The 25,976-nt window shown below is 36.7% G+C and overlaps 1 protein-coding gene across 1 annotated transcript in view; it reads left to right on the plus strand.

Moving 5' to 3' along the window:
• The window catches only part of NBAS (NBAS subunit of NRZ tethering complex), a 336,980-nt gene that overhangs the window by 90,285 nt on the left and 220,719 nt on the right, over positions 1 to 25,976 (plus strand). Inside the window, exons 20-21 of the mRNA XM_060168734.1 lie at positions 1,385 to 1,489; positions 1,858 to 1,994. Of these exons, the coding sequence (XP_060024717.1) occupies positions 1,385 to 1,489; positions 1,858 to 1,994 (242 nt within the window). The remainder of the gene's footprint in view (positions 1 to 1,384; positions 1,490 to 1,857; positions 1,995 to 25,976) is intronic.

A 25,976-nucleotide genomic window follows, 5' to 3' on the forward strand; every position in this document is an offset into this window, starting at 1 on the left:
GTGTTCCCTGCGTCGGCAGGCGCACTCTCAATCACTGTGCCACCAGGGAAGCCCAGGAGTAGTTTTAATCAAACCAATTATGTTCATTTGATCTGTCATTATAAATGCTAAGGCTGCCTTCATATCTGATATTCTTGGTCTTTAGAACTATTTATGTGGGAAAAGTTCATTTTGTATAGAAGCAGGTTCTCTTATACATCAGTTTTGGTAAAATTTAGAGGTTCATGAAAGGCCAGAAGTTGCTTTGTTAGTCTAGGGAGTAGAAGTGCATTAGCCGTCTCTGAGAATCTGTGTTTCCTAGGTTTATGGTCCTTTTCATTTACTTTTATTTGACATTTAAACTTTAGGTTACGGCATATGGCTGTCTATAGTACCAAATTCAGTATACACTGGGTTTTAATAATCCTAATATGACTATTTCTGACTTGTTTAATTTTAATGATTTATTAGTGGTTTGAATTTAGTTGGTTAAACTTTGATCCTAATTATGGCCAGAGTTAGTCACTTGAACTTAAAGCATACTTCAAAATTGTTTCTTCGGGACCACAAACACAAATATCCCATGTTGGGCATTTCAGTAGCACTCTGTACCATGAGATTTAGGTATTGTTAAAGGCGTGAGAAGCATTTCATAAAATAGACATAGTTTAGATTGCTTTTTCACATGACCCTCATAGATTACGTTACCCAGGATTTAGTATAAATTTCCCACCTTTGAAATTTGACTTCATTTGCAGTTTACTTTCTCCATCTCTCTCAGCCTCCCTTCTGTGGTCACACCGTGGCTTTTGGTATTGGTGCATAGTAGGGACTCAGTAAACATCACTTCCTATGTGTTTCCCTTTACCTGTTCTTATTGCTTGTTCGTCTTCCCTACTAGATTTTGAGCTACTTGGAGAGCAGGGAAGCTGTATTATTGTTCATTGTATCACCACTGCCTATCACAGTGCCCCTTGCACATTATTGACACCTAATAAATATCTGATTAAAGAATGAATGGTTCAATCTGCAATTTACATAGATCATTCCAGCAGCAGTAAAGTTAATCTAAAGTTCTTACACAGATGTGACAGGTGCCCATAGTACATAGCCATGTATAACTGTTGCTTATTCGTTTTTACCAGGTGGTGGATTTTGCTTGTCCTACTATAATTGTACTGCCTATTTCATTTACTTCTGGATTTTTTTTTCAATTAACAGCATTTATAAATATAGCCATTTTCCAAATAAAGACAAGAATACAGATGTAGTACTTTAGTTAACAGTTGAGAGTTTAATTAATTCAGGCCTTATTTATTTAGGTAGGCAGAGTTGTAATGGTTTTTAATATTTTCTTGTCACCCATATTTAAAAGCCTTTCCATTAAATCACTGTTTCCCCTCAGGAAATCCTCAGAGTGCCTCATGCATCTGAACAGAGATATGATGCTGAATTCTTTAAGAAGTTCAGAAATCAGAATATTGTTCTCTCAGCAAGAACTTATGCTCGGGTAATTTCTTTTTTGTAAATAAAACAATTATGGTTATTAACACTTTCTAAGTCTTTGAGCCATGCAGTTAATGTTATTGCATGCCTATGTCATTACATTTCCTTTCTGTGTTGTACTATATTAATAAATGTAGAGAAAATAGAATCATGTTAAAATTTTTTTATTCATTATTCTGAGTTCTAAAAATAATTTTTAGAGCATTAGGTTGAGAAAAGTGATACAGACCTGGAAAAATCAGGAATCTTTCAAAGCACTTCATATCAGAACTGCATAAAAAAGTTAATTTTAAGGTTTTGAATGTTGTCATACAAAATCACTCCTTTATTTCTAAGGTTCACGTTAGAAACTTGCCCTTGCCTTCTGTACAGGAAAGTAATGTACAAGCCCTAGAAATTCTGTTCACTTACCATGGATCTGACCTGCTTCCTCATCGCCTCGTGATTCTCTCCAATTTCCCAGAGACCACTTCTCCACATGAATATTCCGTTTTGCTCCCTGAAGCTTGGTAGGTACTGTGTTCACTGAATTTTACCTTTTTGCTAAGTAACAATTTTTGTCTCATGCTAAACATCTTAAATTTAAAAAATTTAAAATGTAAACAATTTAAACTTTTTTTTCTGATTATAAAATTATTTCTAACTTATTTTTACGTGATCCTGAGGCCAAACCAAAATATGTCTAGCATAATAGGATTACTGTAATGTACGGAATGTGAACTTTGCTTTTTTTTTTGAAAGTCTTCTGCTACTAAAAAAAAAAAAAAGAAAAGAAAGTCTCCTAGCTTTATGGCTATGTACTCAATATATACTGTTTTATGGTTAAGAACAGTTTTTAGGATAACAGTGTCTGTTTGAATTAGTTGTATCTTTTAGAAATTGAAGTGTAGTTCTGACAATACTAGGTTGTAGGTCCAGGGAACCCAGGAATGTCTTGGGGATCCTGCTTTTCTCAACAACCTTTTCTCCCTATGAAATTCCAGAGGCACAAAGACAGATGGGAAATCAAAGTACCTCTTTCCCATTATACTAATGCTCCTTATCTCAGTTGAAGGCTTTTTGATAATTGGGTTGTGACATAGACTCTTAAGACCAGTGGGACCATCAAGACCCTGTTGTGCCATCTGGTGGGCTTCCAAAGGCCAGAACATCACTTCCTGAGAATGAAGAAAAGAGAATATACATTTGACCCTTGAACAACACGGGTTCAAACTGTGCAGTTCCACTCACACATGGACTTTTTTCAGTAGTAAATACTGCAAAACGACATGGTCCTCAGTTGGCCGAATCTGAGGATGTGGAGCTGTGTGTACAGAGGATCCACGTGCATGGAGGGCTGACTATAAGTTATATAGGGGTTTTTGACTGCGTGGAGGGTTGACACCCTTATCCTCCCTGTTGTTCCAGATTCAGCTGTGTTTGCCTCAGTGTGTAGCCTGGAGATGGGCAGGTCATCAGCCCCAGGCCTGAATGCCACCTGGGAGTAGCATACCTTGCTTCTGTCTGACCCCACAGAGGCAGAAGGGAAGAATATGCCCATTTGTGAGACCTTTTATATCTGGTAAACTAGCCCACTAGTAAATGTGGCTCAGTCATTAATTGCATCCTTTCTGAATTTGTTTGCCCAGTCTTAAAAAGAGTTGAGAGTCCCTGTCTTGCTTACTCATGTTGCATACTTTTAGTAATAGGTGAATTGATCTGTATGAGATCTGCTTGTAAACTATAAAATACACTGTAAGGGATTATGACGGCGCTGACTGGATTCATTGTTACAGACTGTAGCTACTGGCAACTTACAGTGATATGGGAAGGGAACTGGGGATCATGTGGCTTCCTCATTCTTCCTCTGAACCTCCCCTGCATAGTTGTAGGCGTAGCTGTTGACGATAATGACCAGCATTTATACAGTAATTACTATGCATTTGGCACATATTTACATCCGGTCTCCCAACACTTTTGGTATTATCTCTGTTATTATAGAAAGCTGAGATTTACAGAGGCTTAATAGCATATTAAACTTTATGTAAGTGCAGCCAGGATTTGAACCTATTTTTATTTAGAGTTGTAAGTCAGTAAGCTCTAAAAATAGAAGTTATAAACTCCCTATTTTGCATTACTGTTAGTACTAAAATGTAATTCTTTGTTATGATAAAAGTGAGCAAAAAGAAAAAGCTTGGGATATACCTTTCAAGCAGTTTCTTTTAGATCTGAATACTGATAAGTAAATGCAGTCTATAAATATGTATTTATAAATATTTAACAATTAATTCATTTATTTTCTGCCTATTCGCAAAATAGATCTAATCTGAATGGAAATGACCTTTTCTACTGTACATTGTTAGTATAGAGAAAAGGGCCACTGTCTTAACGTTTTTTCTAAAGGTAGTTTCTCCTTAGATTTGAACTCATTTATTTGCATTGTCTTCTGATGATTGCTTAGATAAACGTTTGATTTTAACCTGAAATTTCAGAATTGGTTTTTAGAATAGTTTTACAATGCCCAGTGCTATATGTTATCTTTGAAAGCCCTATCCATGGTTCCTTTATGGTGGCTGTCATAACTGATTTAAATGGCAGTAAATACTTTGGGTATATCATTGCAGCAGAGGGTAATTAGATGTTATTTCTAATCTTTCTTGTGGGATGTGTTGCTTAGACAAACTTGGAAAAGACTGATTTCTTGTGAGTCCTTAGGTTATAATCATTTTAAATATATTGAGAAAATATAGATTTATTTTTTTGTTAATCTTTGTTTCTCAAGAAAGTCTTTCACATTGATTATATTTTTGCTATAGTTAGAAAGACTGAGAAAGAACAATAGATTTTAATAGTAATGTCTTTTATGTGACTGCAAAGCGAAACCACAGTTATGTTTCAGGCATAGCCTCTTCTATGAGGTCTTCAGTAATTATTCCTTTCCCTATATTCTCATAATTCTTTGTTCATTCTTGCAGTATAGCACTTTTTATTTTGTATTATAGTCATTTTTATTACTGCCTTTCTCCCCCTTGTTCTCTTCTTTAATAAACACCCAGCCTTAAACTCACTAACTTCAAGATGGAGGCCATCTCTTCTTGAGTTTTGGCTCCTCAGGGCCCAGGTGTTTGTGCAGTGGTTCTCTAAACTTGTTTGCTAAGTGGATAAATTAGGTCCATTTTACGCCCATTTACAAAAGAGATGAAAAGATGTCCTGCAGGGATTGCAACAGAATATGCTTTCACTTATTAACAAGGGAGGTGTCCAGGTCATGTTTCTCCAAGGCTCCCACCGCCTTAAAGATTCAATTGCTATTTTAGCCCATAGGTGAAGCCTGTACTCTTCTACCCTATTCAAAGTTTTACTCTAATGGACGTGGAGATCCATAAGATACAATCGTAGGACTTATTTCCCTTTTTTAGGAAATATATTTTTTGAGTACTTGCTATTCATTTTCAAATCACTTGGAAACTTTGGGTCAGACGGACACAAAGTGTCTGATTGTTGGAATGTAAACATCCCTCACTGTTTGACTGAGCCTCTTCTGCATGCCTGGCGCTATGGTAGGGGTCTGGAAATGAGTGAACACAGTTCCTCCTCAGCAGGAGTCATCAGGTATGGTTTACACAGGAACAGAAGTTCCTGCTTGCAGCATCATGCTTTCAGACTGAGGAAGAGATGAGTTGAAATGACTCTAAATCTGCAGCCTTTTTTGCTTTCTCTCTTCTTCTCCTCAGTTACAATGTTTGCCAGCTCCTGAAATGGTCTTGCCACTTCCTTGTTTACTGCCTCGGACAGCTGTAGAACTTTCTGTGCGCATGCCTTGTTTTTCTGTGAGTGTATACATTGCTCAGTGGTAGAGCCTATATTTCATCCTGCTTTGTCTTCTCTTCAGCCCGCCAGCTTGTATTTTTCAAGTAATAATGACTTTTTAATGATCTGTTGAATTGATTAGAAACAAGTCACTAAGCTCTAAACGGACGGCTCCCAAACGCAGAATGACCGCGTAGCTCCCCACTGCCTTCAGCTTGCTGTTGGGACACTCGGTACAGGGCCCTGCTCTCTCCACTCTGCCAACTGTTAGTCCCATGAGCATGCCAGGCCTTCCCTCCCCGCCCCCTTAGGGCTTTTCAAGGTTAGTGTGCTCCCGCTGGGTGTGTCCTCCTGGATCTTCACGTGACTTGTCTCCTCCCGTTCATCTATCTTCCTTGGCCATTCTATTTAGAATTCTACCCTCACTTTATTTTTATTTATTTATTTTTGAATTATCCATTATAAATATAAAATTATCCATTTTATACACATCAGTGTCTACATGTCAATCCCAATCTCCCAATTCATCCCCCCCCGCCCCCCCCGCCGCTTTCCCACCTTGACGTCCATACATTTGTTCTCTACATCTGTGTCTCTATTTCTGCCCTGCAAACCAGTTCATCTGTACCATTTTTCTAGGTTCCACATATATGTGTTAATATACGATATTTGTTTTTCTCTTTCTGACTTACTTCACTCTGTATGACAGTCTCTAGGTCCATCCACGTCTCTACAAATGACCCAATTTTGTTCCTTTTTATGGCTGAGTAATATTCCATTGTATATATGTACCATTTCTTCTTTATCCATTTGTCTGTCGATGGGCAAATTTAGGTTGCTTCCATGACCTGGCTGTTGTAAATAGTGCTGCAGTGAACATTGGGGTGCATGTGTCTTTTTGAATTATGGTTTTCTCTGGGTATATGCCCAGTATTGGGATTGCTGAGTCATATGGTAGTTCTATTTTTAGTTTTTAAAGGAACCTCCATACTGTTCTCCATAGTGGCTGTATCAATTTACATTCCCACCAACAGTGCAAGAGGGTTCCTTTTTCTCCACACCCTCTCCAGCATTTGTTGTTTGTAGATTTTCTGATGATGCCTATTCTAACTGCTGTGAGCTGATACCTCACTGTAGTTTTGATTTGCATTTCTCTAATAATTAGTGATGTTGAGCAGCTTTTCATGTGTTTGTTGGCCATCTGTATGTCTTCTTTGGAGAAATGCCTATTTAGGTCTTCTGCCCATTTTTGGATTGGGTTGTTTGTTTTTTAATATTGAGCTGCATGAGCTGTTTATATATTTTGGAGAGTCTTTGTCCGTTGATTCGTTTGCATATATTTCCTCCCATTTTGAGGGTTGTCTTTTCATCTTGTTTGTACTTTCCTTTGCTTTGCAAAAGCTTTTAAGTTTCATTAGATCCCATTTGTTTATTTTTATTTCCATTACTCTAGGAGGTGGAACAAAAAAGATCTTGCTGTGATTTATGTTAAAGAGTGTTCTTCCTATGTTTTCCTCTAAGAGTTTGATAGTGTCTGGTCTTACATTTAGGTCTCTAGTCCATTTTGAGTTTATTTTTGTGTATGGTGTTAGGAAGTGTTCTAATTTCATTCTTTTACATGTAGCTGTCCAGTTTTCCCAACACCACTTATTGAAGAGACTGTCTTTTCTCTCTTACCCTCACTTTAAATCCTCCTTTCCTGTTTTATTTTCTTCCTAGCTTAGGTCAGCCAAATAGTTGACCTTTCACCTACTCTGTTTTGAGATGCCAGTGGCAAAATGTTTACCTTGGCATTTTTTTTTAACATCTTTATTGGAGTATAATTGCTTTACAATGGTGTGTTAGTTTCTGCTTTATAACAAAGTGAATCAGCTATACATATACATATATCCCCATTATCTCCTCCCTCTTGCGTATCCCTTCCACCCTCCCTATCCCACCCCTGTAGGTGGTCACGAAGCACTGAGCTGACCTCCCCGTACTATGCGGCTGCTTCCCATTAGCTATCTATTCTACATTTGGTAGTGTATATGTGTCCATGACATTCTCTCACTTTGTCCCAGCTTACCCTTCCCCCTCCCCGTGTCCTCAGGTCCATTCTCTACGTCTGCGTCTTTATTCCTGTGCTGCCACTAGGTTCTTCAGAACCATTCTTTTTTTAAGATTCCATATATATGTGTGCCTTGGCTTTTAATGGAAGTTTGATTAACTATTTTAATTGAACCAAATTTTATGATTATGATTGCTGGGAAACTTTGGTTTGTGTTATTTTAGTGTTTTATATTGTCATTCTTAAATAATCGTATTTGACATTGATGAAATGTGACCAAGTTGTATAAAACTTTGAAATTATATTATCTGTCATAGGTGATACATCTTTTTGTTAGCTACCTATCTTTAGTTTGTCATTGCTGTAAAACGTTTACATTTTATATTCTGTTTGACTCTTTTAGTTTTAAAGTACAAAGGTGACATTTCTTACCATCTTTGTTAACTTTTGACAACTTGTGGTAATAGAGGGGTTTTTTTGGTGAAAGAAAGAGAACTATATTTTTTGACTTTTAGTATTTTTGATGCTTATAGCATGTTTTAGAAAGTTTATTTAGAGTTTTCATTTATGTCTTTTGTTTTATTGGAAAGCCTTTCCAGAGTGATGAAAGCAGGCTAGTTTAAAAGGTTGTGTTCAGAACAGTTGTCTGTTGAAATAATATAGCAGAGGGATAAAAACATTGACTAGCTAGAGCCAAGTTGCCTAGATTTGTGATCTTGGACACGTTTTCTAACTGCACCTCAGCCTTCTCACCTGTAAAATGGGGATGATTATAGCACTTACTTCATAGCATTGTGAGAATGACCGAGTTAATGTATATAAAACACTGCGAATGGTGCTTGGCACCAAGTCATTGCTACTTAAGCATTAGGAATTATTATTAATGCAGAATCCCATGCTAAGGCCTTGGCCTTATATATGTTATATAATTATTATTTTAAACTTATTGGAATATTTTTATAGTTATGGAAAACTTGCAAAGATAATACAGAAAGCTCCTGTACCCCCCTCGCCTGGCTTCCTCTTCCTTCTTACATAATCTTAGCACATTTGTCAAAACTAAGAAGTTACTGCTGGAATAGTCCTGCATATAACATGACATATGCATTCCTAAAAATCACTGCACTATGCAAAATACTGCAGTGAGAACTACAGGGCTTATGGGGAGAATAGGGTTAGTGGAACAAAGTTAGGAATGTAGTAACAATCGTAGTATAGTTTTACATATATTAAATGATTAAGAAACACATAAGTACTAAAATATGTCACTTTACCTTGACAAAGACCTGAAAAAGACTGCTTATGGAAGTGAGTGTTGGGAACAGTTGCAGTTTGTGTGTTATTGGGAAGTGGAGGAGGGGGGTGATTAGAATTCCAGTACAAAGTTGTAGCCCCAGATGTGGACTGGAGTGGCTCCTGATACATTCTGGGAACTGAGGCTGCTGCTGGATGTCTGGGGAGTGTGTGTGCATGCACACGTGAGCTGACATGGCTTGGTTCAGCTGAGCGCAGTTTTCTGTGTTCACCTAATGTTTCTTGTGGATGGAATTGGGCATCAGCAAATGTGAAATTTGTTATGCTGAAGTTGTTCCATAATATATTAATTTATTGGAACAAGTTTGCATTTTGAAAACATTGCAGAACTGACCATATGTTACTATTAACTAAACTATGTATTTATTTGGATTTAAGGAGTGTTTCTCCTAATATCTTTTTTCTGTTGCAGTATCTGATCTAGGATACCACATTGCATTTAGACTTCATTTACTTTTAATATATGGAAATAAACTCTGTCATTCAGTATCTGTCACTCATGAAGTTCTTTGACACATACATTTATTACTAGACAGTGAAAATTGATCCTAATATCTATATTCCTGGATCGCCTCCAGAATTGGCAAGGAAAGATTGAATTATATTTAGCGTATTTTGGTGTATTGCAATATTTAAAGCATTTTATAGTATAAGTAGCAAACCTCTGTTGATGGAAATAGAGTATCCAGAACACCTCATTCTTTTCATCATCCTTGAAAAACTGTTTCTATAGTAACTTGGCAGTTTGTTTCCTTGTGAATATCTAAGTTTAGATTATTTGATGATTGAAATTTTGACTGTGAAAAGCGTGCTATAATATACAGATGGGCTGTGCTTGTGTGAACTATGAAAGTGTGTCTTAGACGTTTCCATTTTCTTTTCTGAGTTGGCGATTATTTGTATTATTTGCTGACTGACTTCTGACCATTCACTACCTTTAGTTCCACAGTAATTTATGTGACATATCATTAAGGCTGAAAATAAGAAGTGGCTGAGTGAAAACTTTTAAGTCACCAGTTGTTTAAATAGAATATGATGTCAACCTAATATTAGGTCTGTTTATAGTCGTTTCATATTCTCATGCCTAGTCTCATATTCAGAAGGTGCTATTATCCTAGAGTGTAAAAAGCACTTACCCCGCCTTCATTTAGAAAAACCTTGCAAAACAGTCTGATAAATTGTGTGACAAGCCAACCGGCAGAAGTTTCCTGCCTGTGACTCGCAGACCCAGGCCCTCTTTGTACTGTGCATACTTTAACTCGTGTGTTTGTCCCTGGGATTTTATTCCCTTGCTAACCCTACATCATTTCTGCTTTTCTCAGGCCTTTGTCCCTTTGGTGCCTCTCTACCCCCCTTGGTAATGCAACAGAAAATCCAGGGTCCCCAAGAATTTTCCCATTTTCATTTTTCATTGGGTAAATACGCTTTGCATCCTTTTCTCCTCATTGATAAGTCTTTGTCACTCCCCCAAAACTAGAAGGCCTTTGGGTGACAAATTTGGAGGATATTTTTGTTTTTAGAGGCTGCTAGTATCCCGTGGCATGTTTTGTTTTGTTTTGTTTTGTTTTTTATGACCAGACTAACATTATCTCACAATCAGGTGCTATGAATATACTGGTGAATGCAATGATGGTTAATGACTGTTGGATGAACGAATGGTAGTTATGTGAAGAAATTTGTAAAACACAAGGGGTCGATGTAGCAAAGTAAATAAAATGGACTCAGAAGCATTCTTTCTGAAACAATCTATAAAGGAAACCTGTCTGACTTTTCCTACTGAAAGTAAGGTAATATACTAGTTGTGGTCTACAGTCGTCTTCAGAGTGAATATATATATATCTTTAGTGTATTTCTGGATCATATCTTTGGCGTTGTATATTTTTGACTCTGTGTTAAGCATAGGGACCATTAGGACCATTTGGCCTTGATATACTTTTTATTTTATTAAAAATTTTTTTTAAATTGTAAAATACATAAAAGTTTACCATCTTAACCATTTTTCAGTGTGCAGTTCAGTAGTGTTAAGTACATTCCCATTGTTGTGCACTCAATTTCCAGAACCCTCTTTATCTTGGGAAACAAACTCTGTACCTATTCAATAACAACTCCCCATTTTTCTTTCACCCCAGCCCCTGACAACCACCATTTTACTTTTCGTTTTATGAATTTCACTATACAGTATTTGTCTTTTTGTGTCTGGCATAATGTCCTCCAGGCATAATATGCTTTTAGTAAAATTAATATCACAAATAAGATTTAGAGTGGCTGGCCACCTGTGGGCCATGTTTCTGTTTATGCTGCAAAAGTATTTCTTAAATAAGGTAAAGGACAAAGATGTGTTCTAGTTCAGGACGGGATGTTACATGACCATTGTTGCCTGACTCCTTGTGGAGAGCCTTCTCTTTATCTTTCGCTGATGAAGAGGGCATCCAAATGAAGGGAACTTCTAATATCACATCTAATACTTTGTTCTAAATCTTGGATTTGAATAGCCAAATATGGAGACTTTTTCTGTTACTACAACAACATAAAATTTATGTCATAAAAGCAAAACATCAATATGCATTTTATTAAATTTTTCAGTAGGACAAACTTGATCTAGGTCAAATTAATATACCTTTTAACTTAAATCATATAAATCAAATAAAGAATTTACCTTGAAAAAGATCAGATGACATTATTCCCATTCTTCACAACTGAAAGGTAGATAGGAGTTTACTTTTTCCTACACTTCGAGTTTCAAATTAGTGATGTTTTGATATTTTACATTAGTTTGTGATTTTTTCAGAGTTGAAATAATTTGAACCATCTTTTTCATTGACTCTAGGCAGCTTTCGATTCAGAAGGTAAGTTATTGTTTGGTTTTTTTTTTTTTTTCCTTGAAAGGCAACAGAAAACAGTACCAGGATCAATTACTGTTGGCTTAGTTTCATAGTTTTAAGGATATTCTGGAAGTTTTTCTCCCGTAAGAAGCATATTACTGTAATGTTTCTTGTGAAGCGGATGTTGATTTTTGAATTTTAACTTTTTCAGTGAAATTTATAATTAATCATGAGTACATGTGAAACGGATTTTAAAATTGAAGCATTTCTAAATTGCTTTATACTATTTCATTTTCATTGAAATAACAGTCTAAAGAAGGTGAATGAATATAAAATTTTGTGTTATTTCAATAAAAATTTAGGGAATAATTATGTACCATGTAAAGGCATTATATTAGATTAAATAGGTAGATAGGTATATGAGTCAGATGTGGTCCCTGTCCACAGATAAATTAGAATCTAGTAGGGAAGATCAGACAGGTTAATTATAGATATAACTACCATAAAGTTAAAATATGTGTCATAGGAGGAGTATAAATGGCTTTAGAGATGGGAGAGATTACTTTCTGTTACAAAGGAGGTAAATCAGGAAAGCCTTCTTGGCAGAGGTGAAGTTTGATCTAGGCCTTGAAGGTTGAGTGTGTTTTTGATGCTGGGAAGTTTGAATAGGAAAGAGTCATCTGAATAAATATTTAACCTGAAGTTGTTTCACCTACTTAGTCCTCACATATATGATATCATTTAGTCACAGAGTACACAAGATGTTCCCAATTAACTTGTTAATTGAAAATGAATTAGTGCAGAGGTTTTCCAGTAAACAATTATGAATCTTTTTTTACTCATGTTTTTATGTAGCCCAGTCCTGATCATAAAGATCTCTTTTTTCTTCCTTGAAACGTTTAAAAAGCAGTTTTTATTGGGCATTCTATTTCCACCATATGTTTTGTTGTTGTTGTTGTTGTAATGAAATATCACCTAAACTATAGCCTGGATGATGAAATAATTATGGAAAGATTGGGGCATTGCATTCACTTTTTGATTCGCAAGGGAAACATAAAAGTGTTTCTTTACCCTTTAAAATTGAAAAATTGATTAGTTACCTAACCAAAATTCAATTCCCCTATGCGCAGTTTATTTCTGAACTGCTGTGAGCAAAGAACAATAAATTGGCTTATATTCTAGGCTTGAAATAAGTATGTGGCCTTCTGCGGTGACTGTCATTAGAGAGAGGCGTGCAGGCAGCATGCTACAAAATGGGGTAAGTTGGCAGTTTCTGAATCCAAGAATAACCTGGTGGTTGGATAGGAAAGGAGGGGCCTAAGAGCCTCCCTTGTCTGGGAGCAGGGTCTGGGGCTGGCAGTGGGAGAATTGCTTTGCATGTCTCCTGGCACTGTGGGCATCTTAGATTTTGACTTGATTAGTTCTTGTCTTTCTATTTATTTAAAGCAACAAAATAGATTTAGGGTAATTTTATTGATTATGAAAGTGGAAACAAATTTTTTTTAGAATAATTTTTATGGACCTTGGAAAGTATGTTGGTATTTGTTATGTATTTGGTACTCAGAAGTATTATACTAAAGAAATGAAGGTGTAATGATTTACTAATTCATTTGCTCTGTATTCGACAAACATTTCATGATTATGAAAGTTTAAAAAAAATTTACAAATGAATTTTATGATTCATATACAATTCTCATAGCATGTCTATGAGATAAGCAGAAAAGGAATTATTACCCTGCTTTCAGGGAAAAAATTTTAGAGGTATTAGGGAAGAAATATGTCCTGAAATTATTAAAAAAAATTTTTTAAATGCATCATTATTTTGCATCATTATTTTAGTGTATATATAGCTTTCGTCAAATGTTTTTTTTTGTTGTTTGTTTTTGGCTTTTTGCGGTACGCAGGCCTCTCACTGTTGTGGCCTCTCCCGTTGGGGAGCACAGACTCCGGAAGCACAGGCTCAGCGGCCATGGCTCACGGGCCCAGCTGCTCCGTGGCATGTAGGATCTTCCCGGACCGGGGCACGAACCCGTGTCCCCTGCATCGGCAGGCAGACTCTCAACCACTGCGCCACCAGGGAAGCCCTTGTCAAATGTTTTTAATGTGGCTTAATATAGTTTAAAGTTTATGATGTTTTTCTTCCAGTTTTATTGTTATGTAATTGACATATGGCACTGTATAAGTTTAAGGTATACAGCTGATGTAAAGTTTATGACTTTTATTTGAAATTAAAAAGTCTCTGAGAAGGTACTATTTTCTTTTTAGCTTTTTTTTTTAAAATATCCTTAAGGTTTTAATGAATTAATTTATTTATTTTTGGCTGTGTTGGGTTTTTGGTGCTGTGCACGGGCTTTCCCTAGTTGCGGTGAGCAGGGGCTACTCTTCATTGCAGTGCAGAGGCTTCTCGTTTCGGTGGCTTCTCATTTCGGTGGCTTCTCTTTGTTGTGGAGCACGGGCTCTAGGAGCGTGGGCTTCAGTAGTTGTGGCTCGCAGGCTCCAGAGTGCAGGCTCAGAAGTTGTGGCGCACAGGCTTAGTTGTTCCGCGGCATGTGGGATCTTCCCGGACCAAGGCTCAAACCCACGTCCCCTGCATTGGCAGGTGGATTCCTAACCACTGTACCACCAGGGAGGTCCCCCTATTTTTTTTTTTTAAACTAATGCATTTTCCTAAAATTCTGTTACTAGATTCAACATTACCTAGTGATACCAAATGATACTCTTTTCATGGAGATGAGATTTTTCTTTCATTATTCATTTTCTTTCAAACTTTAATACCTTGACCAATAATTTCAGAACATGGGATCTTTAAGTAGATTATAACATCTTCTGAATGGTCGAATTACCATTTGGGAAATAGTCTCTATAATTCTTTTTGATCACACAATGTATTTTCCTGTCAAGATTTCATTAATATGTAAATACTTGCCTGTAACAGCAGTGAATCTCTTTATCACATGTGTTTAACGAACATATAAATAACTCTGTGATGCATTTTTTCCAATTTCTGTTACAGGCCAGCCTGTTTAAATATTGTATTTGTAGTAAGTAAAAGTCTATTAAGAATCACATTGGGGGCTTCCCTGGTGGCGCAGTGGTTGAGAGTCCGCCTGCCGATGCAAGGGACACGGGTTCGTGCCCCAGTCTGGGAAGATCCCACATGCCGCGGAGCGGCTGGGCCCATGAGCCATGGCCGCTGAGCCTGTGCGTCCGGAGCCTGTGCTCCGCAACGGGAGAGGCCACAACAGGGAGAAGCCACAACAGTGAGAGGCCCGTATACCGCAAAAAAAAAAAAAAAAAAAAAAGAATCACATTGATATTTTGTAGACAAAGCATCTGCATTATTTTAAGAAATGTCTTGACCTCAGTGTGTACCATTTTTTAATCCTAAAAGTTTAGATGCTATATGTAATAACCGTGGAAAAAATCCATGATATGTACAAATGTTGGGATCGCATGCCTGGCATTGACACATATTTGATGTAGAGAAACGATAGTATGGTACACTGGAAGGAACAAGAGGCTTTCAGTCAGAAACATGGGTGTGTGTCCTGGTCCTGAACTTGCTAGCTGTGTTACTTTTGGGAAGTCACTTAGCTTCTCAGAACTTTAGTTTTGTCAAGTGTGAAATGGGGAAATTGTGGAGGGATTGTGCTGGTTTAGTAACCTAAGAGGTAATGTTACCTAGCGCAGTTCCTAGCATATAATCGGCATTCAGTGTCCAGCAGTGGTTGTGTTAATAGTGGATATGGCTGTAGCAGTAGCAGCAGCAGTTTTTGGTACCTGTCGATGGGAATGTCATAATAGATATATTTTAGTTTTAAGTGCATTAAGTAGACTTTAAAAGACTGATGAATAAACAAAATGCAAAATTGTAATAGGGAATGTTCCTCCTTGATGACACCAGTGCTTTCATTTCTCATCTGTGACAGTACCCCTTTTCTGGTATCAGGTGCCTTGACATTCCAGATTATTAGTCAAAACTTGAGCATTGTTCAAGTGAAGTTAAAATTTTTAATTTCACTTTTTATTGACTTGTAGATGTAGGAAAATGAACAAATCATAAATGGGCAATTTGATGAACTGTCATAAACTGAACAAGATTAAGAAACAGACATAACCAGCCTCCCTGTGCCCTCTCCTTCCACCCTCTTCTGGTCACCTCACCCAACAGAACCGCTACCCTGACTTATAACATGACAGCTTAGTTTTGTCTCTTAAACATATGGAGTGGTTTATGGGACTGTTTTACCTCAACAGAGGTCAGATTTCTGATGTTCTTTAAATGAATACCTCTCTTATTTTTCTAATGCCGGATGTACAATGACATTTTGGTTTTTTATGTTTAAAGTATGTTTGTTGTAGACAGAATGTGGCAGAATCTTGCTGTTTTACCTAGCAGTCTCTGCCTTTTAATTGGCTTGCTTAGACCATTTACAGGCAGACCTTGTTTTATTGCACTTTGCTTTATTGTGCTTCACAGATACCGTGTCTTTTACAAATTGAAGGTTTGTGGCAACCCTACATCAGGCAAGACTATGGGCACCATTTTTTCCAACAGCATTTGCTCACTTTGTGTCACATTTTGGTAATTTCTGCAATATTTCAAACTTTTTCATTATTATATTTGTTATATGATCTGTGATCAGTAATCTTTGATGTTACTGTTGCAAAAAGATTATGACTTGCTGAAGACTCTAATGATGGTTAGCGTTTTTTAGTAGGAAAGTATTTTTTTTTAATTAATTTATTTAATTTATTTATTTTTGGCTGTGTTGGGTCTTCGTTGTTGCATGCAGGCTTTCTCCAGTTGCTGCGAGCGGGGCTCCTCTTTGTTGTGGTGCACGGGCTTCAGTAATTGTGGCTCACGGGCTCTAGAGCGCAGGCTCAGTAGTTGTGGCGCACGGGCTTAGTTGCTCCGCGGCATGTGGGATCTTCACGGACCGGGGCTCGAACCTGTGTCCCCTGCATTGGCAGGTGGATTCTTAACCACTGTGCCACCAGAGAAGTCCCTTCAGGTTTATTCTGATTGTTGCTTATTGACTTTCTTGGATCTTCTGTGCTAAATTTAGGAAATTCATGCCTGTTATTTCTTCAGGTATTTTTCCTCTTCCTCCTCCCATCCCCAATATGCATACTCTTTACTGGGACTCCACTTACGTGTGTGTTAGCCACTTGATTCTGTCTCACAGTTAACTTTTTTCAGTATTTTTCTCCTCTGTGTTTCCTTTTGGATAGTTCCTATTACTATGTCTTTATAAACTTATGAATCTTTTCTTTTGCAGTGTCTGCTATTAATGACATCAGTGTGGTTTTGTTTGTTTGTTTGTTTTTTTGCGGTACGCGGGCCTCTCACTGTTGTGGCCTCCCCCGTTGCGGAGCACAGGCTCCGGACACGCAGGCTCAGCGACCATGGCTTACGGGCCCAGCCGCTCCACAGCATGTGGGATCTTCCCGGACCAGGACACGAACCCGTGTCCCCTGCATCGGCAGGCGGACTCTCCACCACTGTGCCACCAGGGAAGCCCCATCAGTGTGTTTTTCATCTTAGCTGCTGAATTTTTTATTCCTAGGAGTTACATTTGGGTCTTCTTTATTTTCTATGTCTTTCCTTGTCATGTTATTGGTGTTTCTTGGAAATTGATTATTCTCCTGGTTATGGGCCATAATTTCTTACTTTTTTGCATACCTTGTATTTTTTATTGGATGCCAGACGTTTAGGTTTATTCATCTCATTAGTAGAGTTCGTATCTCAGTTGTTATGGAACATGCTTTGTCCTTTCCCCAATTCTGTTGGTTTATTCAGTTACACCTCTGAGTTTCACCAGCTCCCTTACTGTGTATACTAGAAGGTTAGCTTAGATCAGCTATACAGTTGATCTAAATAGGTTTCTGAATTTTTAATGGGGTAAATTAATCTGTATGTGTTTCTTTAATCTGAAAATTATAGAACATGATCTAGCAATGCAGATATAGAGGTATTTATTTGTTATTGTTTTCCTTGTGGATAATTTGGACTTTGTTTTTATTCCAGGCTCAATTCCCAGATCACTTTCTGTACTTCCTGTCTCTGATTTTGTGAATGAGCGTTTATTACATAGTTAAGCATCTATATAAAAAAATGAGACTCATTTCCTTCAAATTCCCCAGTGTTTTGCTTTCATTCTCTTCCTACCGTCTCTAGTTTAACTTTGAAGCCCATCAGCAGTAGAGATGTGTTAGAATAACTAGCACTGCAGGCACGTACACCATTGTCTTCCCAATCACAGCCTGCGGAATTGACACCAGAGCCTCTCCCTCTTTATTTCTGGGGTTTTCATTTCTTCAGTCGTGGTTATTGTCAGTCTGCAGTGTAATTTGGCCTAGACTTAGAAGACTCATGATGGAAAGGCTGTAAATAGACTTGTATCTCAGAGCAAACAGCCTTTTGTGCCTCTTCGTTTATTGAAAGCTGAGGACATGCCACATCTCTTTGTGCTTATTTACGCTCCTACATGCAGGCCAAGAGTCAGCTGTGGTCTGCAGTATTGCAGTGTTGCCAATGGCATGGCTGCGAGATAGGGAGTCCTACAGTCCATTTTAGAAACTTTAAATCAGAAACTTTTGAATAAACCTCAGGTGCATTATCAAAATCTTAGTTACAGGGAAAGCATATTGATCTTGAGATGTAAATACCCCTGTGGTTTTCGGGTAGTTTTCGTTTTTTCATTTATTCAGATTTATCCATCTGTCTTTCAGTCTGTCCATCATCCATTCATCCATTAAATATTTAGTGAGGTTTAAATGCATGCCAGGTATTGAGTGAAGGATAGAAAAATGACTAAAGCTTTGAAGGAGCTCACAGTTTAGTAAAGGAGCAAGACACAGATAATTGTAATTCAGTGCACTGACAGCAGTAACAGAAATACATGCAGGGTTTAGTAATCTGGAAGAAAGTCTGGTAAGCTGCTTGATCTGGGAACAGCAGAGGTTTCAGTTTTTTTCCTTTAATGAACACTACATTGATTGACACAGTTAAAGATAACATTGTAACTATGCCTGCCATGAATCATACTAGTTTTCTATCCATTTAGATTAGGTTACTGTTCTTTCTTTTTCTTTTCATGTATCTTATAGCCACATATTTTTCTTCTTACTGCCGTTATACAACTTGGTTTCTGAAGTACACATTTTTCTCTTTGAAGAGTTTTTCAGAAGTTAGAGTCACGGTGCTTCCTTTCTTAAAGAAGTTATCTAATTAACTACTTGATTTAATCATTTTGCTGAGATTCTTCTTTAAGTTAGGTGCTGAGGGTATAAAGTGCTCATTCTCTGGAAGACATGTATACAGATAATTACAGTAGCAGTGAGATAAGTGCTGAAAGAGTTGGCTACACAGTCTTAGGTATGTAGTCTTCCTTCTAAATTGACTTTTATATTTTTCATTTATTGTTCATTTATATCTCGACTGAATCTTATATTTTGAGTTCTTAAGAGTTTTCTTGTTACTTGTTTTTGAGAGCTCTGCTTTTAGAATTCAAAGAATATCAGTGGATCTGTTTCTATTGATCATTGAATCATTGATTCATTCAGTAAGTCAATGATGATTTTTGAGCTCATAGAGTTTACTTACCTGCAAATTTATAATCATAATATTTAACTTATGGGGTGTTTGAGGATTAAATGAAATAATGCATTTATATAAATTTAGTTAAAATGATGATATATTATTGCTATGCATGTAACACCGCTAGGAGTTGTGGTGGATGCAAAGGAATATTTACAAGAAAGGAAAAAATTACTTTTAGTGGGGATACAAAATATGTACTAGGAAATTAAAGAACTTCATGAAAACATGAGACAAATGTACCACCTTATGTATATTTTCTTAAGGTTAAGTAAGAGTAAATGCCAGATGAATTGTGCAGTTATTAGTAGTGAGAATTTAGAACAGGAAGAAAGCAGTGCCTGGAATGGTCATAGAAACGTCTGAGAAAAGTGGGAATTTGAGCTGGGAGAGGTGGGGTTCAGCTAAGTAGGACATCATAGTGTCTGAGAGCACAGGCTCTGGAAACAGACTGCCTGGCTTCAAATCCCAGCTGCAGCATTTTAGTTGTGAGACTTCGGACGAGTTACTAAGTAAACGTTTCTGTGTCTTTGTCTCCTCTACGGTAAAATGGGAAAGGATATTGTCTGTCTCTCAGGATTGCTGAATTTGTGTGTGTGTATGTGTGTGTGTGTGTGTGTGTGTGTGTGTGTAATAGCTTAGAACTTTATAGTTGTTCTCACACATTATAAGCATTTTATAAGTGTCAGCTATAGACTGGACAACGTTGGATAGCTTTATAGATGGTGTGTGAAATGTCCATTTAGTACAGGTCTGTAAGTAGGAATATGCAGGGATTTTTGAAGGGTGACAATGAGGAAATCAATCTTCCTGTGGCTTGGGATCTGCATGGGCATTATTTATGCTGCTTTATTTGGTGATATGAATAAAAAGAAGATTAAAAAAACTCTTCTTTTCCTCTCTAATCCTTTTGTTCAAACTCTTAGCAGTACAACCTTATATATGGTCAGGGTTTATAATGTATGTTGATACAATTCATGAACATTTTGGTATATTTCATTAGTTTTATAGCTGATAAATTCAGTTGTCATATACTTTTATCTTTGTTGTGGGTCTTGTTGTCTTGAAGTAACATGAAATAAGGGCCTTACCGTTATTCTCTTTGCTGGTTCTGGGTCAGTCTAAGTAACACAGAGCACAGAGTGCAATGGATTGGATTTCTCTCCTATTATCCATACATCCCTTTTGATAGTTGTGGACATGTAGTTTTGGGCCTCCCCAGTGTGAAGATATTCCTCATCGATTCTTATTTGACTCTTATACCTCAGATCTTTCAGTATCATCACATTTAATATGTATTCTCCCTCACTGAATGAAGTACTGGCAACCTCGAATATAAAGTTTGGTTGATTACTATAAATGGAAATTGTAATTCACCACTTTTAAGTTGAGCCCATTGTTTTTTTTAATTGAAGTATAGTCGATTTACCATGTTGTGTTAGTTTCAGGTGTATAGCAAAGTGATCCATACATTTATTATTCTTTTTCAGATTCTTTTTCCTTGTAGGTTATTACAAAGTATTGAGTATAGTTCCCTGTGCTATACAGTAGGTCCTTGTTGGTTATCTGTTTTATATGTAGTAGTGTGTATATGTTAATTCCAAACTCCTAATTTATCCTTCCCCCACCTTTCCCCTTTAGTAACCATAAGTTTGTTTTCTGTGTCTGTGGGGCTATTTCTGTTTTGTAAATAAGTTCGTTTATATCATTATCATCCACATATAAGTGATATTATGTGATATTTGTCTTTGTCTGGCTTACTGCACTTAGCATGATAATCTCTAGGTCCATCCAGCCAAATAATGTGTGCTGCAAATCACATTATTTCATTCTTTTTTATGGCTAATATTCCATTGTGTGTGTGTGTGTGTGTGTGTGTACACACACACACACCCCACATCTTTATCCATTCATCTGTTGATGGACATTTAGGTTGCATCTTGTCTTGGCTATTGTAAATAGTGCTGCAATGAACATTGGGGTGCATGTATCTTTTTGACTTAAGGTTTTCTTCAGATATATGCCCAGGAGTGGGATTGCTGGATCATATGGTAGAGCTATTTTTAGATTTTTTTTTTTTTTTTTTTTTTGCGGTACGCGGGCCTCTCACTGTTGTGGCCTCTCCTGTTGTGGAGCACAGGCTCCGGACGCGCAGGCTCAGCGGCCATGGCTCACGGGCCCAGCTGCTTCGCGGCATGTGGGATCTTCCCGGACCGGGGCACGAACCCATGTCCGCTGCATCGGCAGGCGGACTCTCAACCACTGCGCCACAAGGGGAGCCCTATTTTTAGATTTTTGAGGGCCCTGAATACTGTTCTCCATAGTGGTTGTACCGATTTACATTCCCGCCAGTAGTGTAGGAGGGTTCCTTTTTCTCAACACCCTCTCCAGCATTTATTATTTGTAGACTTTTTGATGGTGGCCATTCTGACCGGAGTGAGGTGATACCTCATTTTTGTTTTCATATGCATTTCTCTAATGATTAGGGATGCTGAGTATTTCTTCATATGCCTGTTGGCCATCTGTATGTCTTCTTTGGAGAAATATCTATTTAGATCTTGTGCCCATTTTTTGATTGGGTTTTTTGTTTTTGTTTTTGATGTTGAGCTATATGAGCTGTTTGTATATTTTGGAAATTAATCCCTGTCAGTGGCATCATTTGCAAACATTTTTTCCCATTCTGTAGGTTGTCTTTTTTGTTTATGGTTTCCTTTGCTGTGTAAAAGCTTTTGAGTTTAATTAGGTCCCATTTAAAAAAGTTTTGTTTTTATTTCCATTGCTGTAGGAGATGGATCCAAAATTGCTGTGATTTATGTCAAAGAGTGTTCTGCCTATGTTTTCCTCTAGGAGTTTTATAGTATTCGGTCTTACATTTAGGTCTTTAATTAATTCTGAATTTATTCTTGTATATGGTGTTAGAGAATGTCCTAATTTCATTCTTTCTCATATAGCTGTCTAGTTTCCCCAGCACCACTTATTGAAGAGGCTGTCCTTTCTTCATTGTAAATTCCTGCCTCCTTTGTTGTAGATTAATTGACCATGGGTGCATAGGTTAATTTTTGAAGACCATATTTTCCATAGGTACAGCATTATAAATATGAAAATCATCAGGAAAATAAAAATGAAAAATATACATTTACATATTTGTTATATGTATAACACCAAATGCTGAATGGAAAAAAGTATTATTAAATTAGTATTAAATTAAAATTATTATTATTTTTTAAAATATTGTTTTCTTATTTAATGCAATGATGGATTTTAGAGAATTCAAATGATATTTTTACTGAGATAGCAAGACCATATCTTAATTCAAATGATTCTTTGATGGTGAAATGAAACAATATAAGGAAATATTTAAAAATTAAAGTATAGTTGATTTAAAATACTATATTAGTTTCAGGCATACAACATAGTAATTCAGTGTTTTTATAGATTATAATCCATTTAAAGTTACTATAAAATATTGGCTCAATTCCCTATCTGTACAATATATCCATATATCTTATTTATTACATAAAGTAGTTATGTAATAAATAGTAGTAGTTTGTACCTTTTAATCCTCTACCCCTATCTTGCCTCTCCAAAAGAAATCCAAAACAATATTGCAATGATTTATGTTAAGGAGTGTCCTACCTATGTTTTATTCTAAGAGTTTTATGGTTTCCAATCTTACATTTAGGTCTTCAATCCATTTTGCATTTTTCTTTGTATATGGTGTGAAAAAATGTTCTAATTTTATTCTTTTACATGTAGCTGTCCAGTTTTCCCAGCACTACTTATTGAAGAGTCTGTCTTTTTCCCATTGTATATTCTTGCCTCCTTTGTTGAAGATTAATTGACCATATGTGTGTGGGCCTATTTCTGGACTCTCTGTTGTGTTCTGTGGATCTGTGTGTCTGTTTTTGTGCCAATGCCGTACTGTTTTGATTACTGTAGCTTTATAGTATAGTCTGAAGTCAGGGAGCAAGATACCTCCAGCTTTGTTCTTTTTTCTCAAGATTGCTTTGGCTATTCAGGGTCTTTTTTGGTTCCATATCAATTTTAGGATTATTTGTTCTAGTTCTGTAAAAAACGTCATTGGTATTTTGATAGGAATTGCATTAAATCTGTAGATTGCTTTGGATAATATGGACATTTTAACAGTATTAATTCTTCTAATACATAAACATGGGATACCTTTCCTTTCTTGTTATCATCTTCAATTTCCTTCATCAGTGTTTTATAGTTTTCAGAGTGTACATCTTTCACTTCCTTGGTTAAGTTTATTTATTAGGTGTTTTCTTTTTGGTGAAATTTAAACAGAATTGTTTTCTTGCTTTCTGTTATAGTTCATTATTAGTGTATAGAAGAGTAACAGATTTCTGTCTATTAATTTTGTGTCCTGCAACTTTACTGAATTCATTCGTTAGTTCTAATAGTTTTTCTGGTGGAGACTTTAGGCTTTTCTATATGTAGTATCATGTCATCTTCAAATAGTGGCAGATTTACTTCTTCCCTTCCATTTTGGATGCCTTTTATTTCTTTCTCTTGTCTGGATGATCTGTCCATTGATGTAACTGGTGGGTTAAATTCCCCTACTGTTAATGTATTATTGTTAATTTCTCCCTTTATGTCTGTTAATACTTGCTCTGTATATTTAGGTGCTCCCATGTTAGGTGCATATATGTTTACACATGCTATATCCTCTTCGTCGATTGACCCTTTTATTATTATGTGGCGCCCTTCTTTGTCTTTTTGTTATAGACTTCATTTTAAAGCCTACTTTGTCTGATAAGAGTTTGCTACACCAGCTTTCCTTTTGTTTCCGTTTACATGGAATATCTTTTTCCATTCTCTCCCTTTCAGTCTGTGTGCATCTTTAGCTCTGAAGTAAGTCTCTTGCAGGCAACATATGGGTATGTCTTTTTTTTTTTTATCAGTCACCCTATATCTTTTTTTTTTGAAACCATTAAAATATTGAGGTATAGTTAATTTACAGTGTTGTGTTAGTTTCAGGTGTACAGCAAAGTGATTGTTTACCTACATATGTATATTCTTTTTAAGATTCTTTTCCATTATAGGTTATTACCAGATATCAAATATAGTTCCCTCTCCTATACAGTAGGTCCTTGTTGCTTCATTCTGTATCTTTAGATTGGAGCATTTGGTCCATTGACAATTAAAGTGACTACTGATAGGTATACCCTTAGTGCCATTTTGTTACTTGTTTTCTGGTTGTTTTTTATAGTTCTTCTCTGTTCTTTTCTTCTTTTAGTCTATTCCCTTTAGCGTTATAATTGTGTTCCTTTCTCTCTAGATTTTGTGTATCTGTTGTAGGTTTTTGATTTGTAGTTACCCTGGGGTTCATATATGTTGACCTATAGCTATATCTACTTTTTTTTAAACTGGTAGTCATTTAAGTTCAGACACATTCAAAAAGATCTACGTTTTTTCATCCCCTCTCCATGTTTTGTGCTTTTGAGGTCGTATTTTATATCTCAGTTTCTAAGTAAGTAAGTCCCACTGATTTTCAGTACAGTTAATGGGACTTGTCTTCCTGGTGTGGGACCACAGGTCTGGGTTGTCTAACATGTATCTCAAATCCCTCATTCCCTAGGGAGGATCCCTGACTCTCTGATATCCCCTTCCTCTTCTGTGTCCCCTTCTAGGGACACAGGTTCCGACCTGATCTCTTCTCCCTTCCTGCCCACCTCTGTGTGAATCTTTTTTTACAGCCTTGGTTGTAAATAGAAGCGACTTTTTTCTAGTCTCCAGGGTGTTTTCAGCTAGAGTTGCTCCACCTGTAGATGTATAGATGTGTTTTTGATGAGTTCGTAGGGCAGGTGAGCTCAGCACCTTACTTCTCTGCCATCTTGATTTCCCCAGTCATAAAAATTATTATATAAATGTTTTGTTTGATTTTTTAAAGATGTTATTCATTTTAGCTTATTCTTATTTAAGTATAGGCTGTTGAAACTGGGTTTGAGAATGCTTTTTTACCCTAGTGACTTTCCTTGTAGCAAGGATAGGTATTCTTCATTTTTCTGAGGACCTTCAGTGTCTCTTCTTCAAAATCAGTCATTTGTTCAAGGGGCGGGTGATAGTGGTAGTGGTATGGGGGGCAATTTTCATATCATTGATGTCTCTATTCATCCTTTGCCCCTTGTTTTGTTGACATTAAACACCTATGTGAATAGCGTCCTTTCTCAATTATTTATAACTCACTTTTCTGGAAATTTCTTCAGTGGTTCTCTGTTGGAGTTTGTGCCTTTCCCTTAAACTTTAATGATTTTACGACTAGTTTTCCTTAGAAATAATCAAATCATCCTTTGCTCATGGTTAAATATTTATTTTCAAAGTTGACTATAAGCATTTGGGAGAGAGATGATGCCTTGTGGAAAATGTTACTTACTACTACCTTGTAAATCAGCTCCTCAAATTCTCTTGTTACCATTTGTTGCATTGGTCAGGTGCCTTATACCCGGTATGATGTCAGCAGAGTTTATTGCCATTGTTAGGCATTTGTAAATATAATCATTGATATGATTCTTAATATGGTGTTACTATCTATCATAAAGTAGATCTTGAAATGACAGTCAGTCATGTATGTCCTGTATTTCACTACACATGAAAAACCTTCTTGGTAGCATTAATAATATCGATGGTTTTTATGATGGATAAACTTTTACTGTATACGAGGTACGGTTCTGAAGGCTTTATATGTTCTAATTTGATCCTTCCGCAATTTAGATTCTTATCCCTATTTCACTAATGAGGAAATTGAAGCACAGGCATATTGGATAGCTTGGTCAAGATTACGTGTTTCTGCAGGGTGGTATCACAGTTCCAACACAGAGGTTAGACTTCTAAGAGCACGCTCTAGTTACTCTGGATTAGAATTCAAGAAAACATTGCTCTAGTCCCATCTTCA

The sequence above is a fragment of the Lagenorhynchus albirostris genome, chromosome 13, assembly GCF_949774975.1.
Source record: "Lagenorhynchus albirostris chromosome 13, mLagAlb1.1, whole genome shotgun sequence".
In the NCBI taxonomy this organism is placed as follows: domain Eukaryota; kingdom Metazoa; phylum Chordata; class Mammalia; order Artiodactyla; family Delphinidae; genus Lagenorhynchus; species Lagenorhynchus albirostris.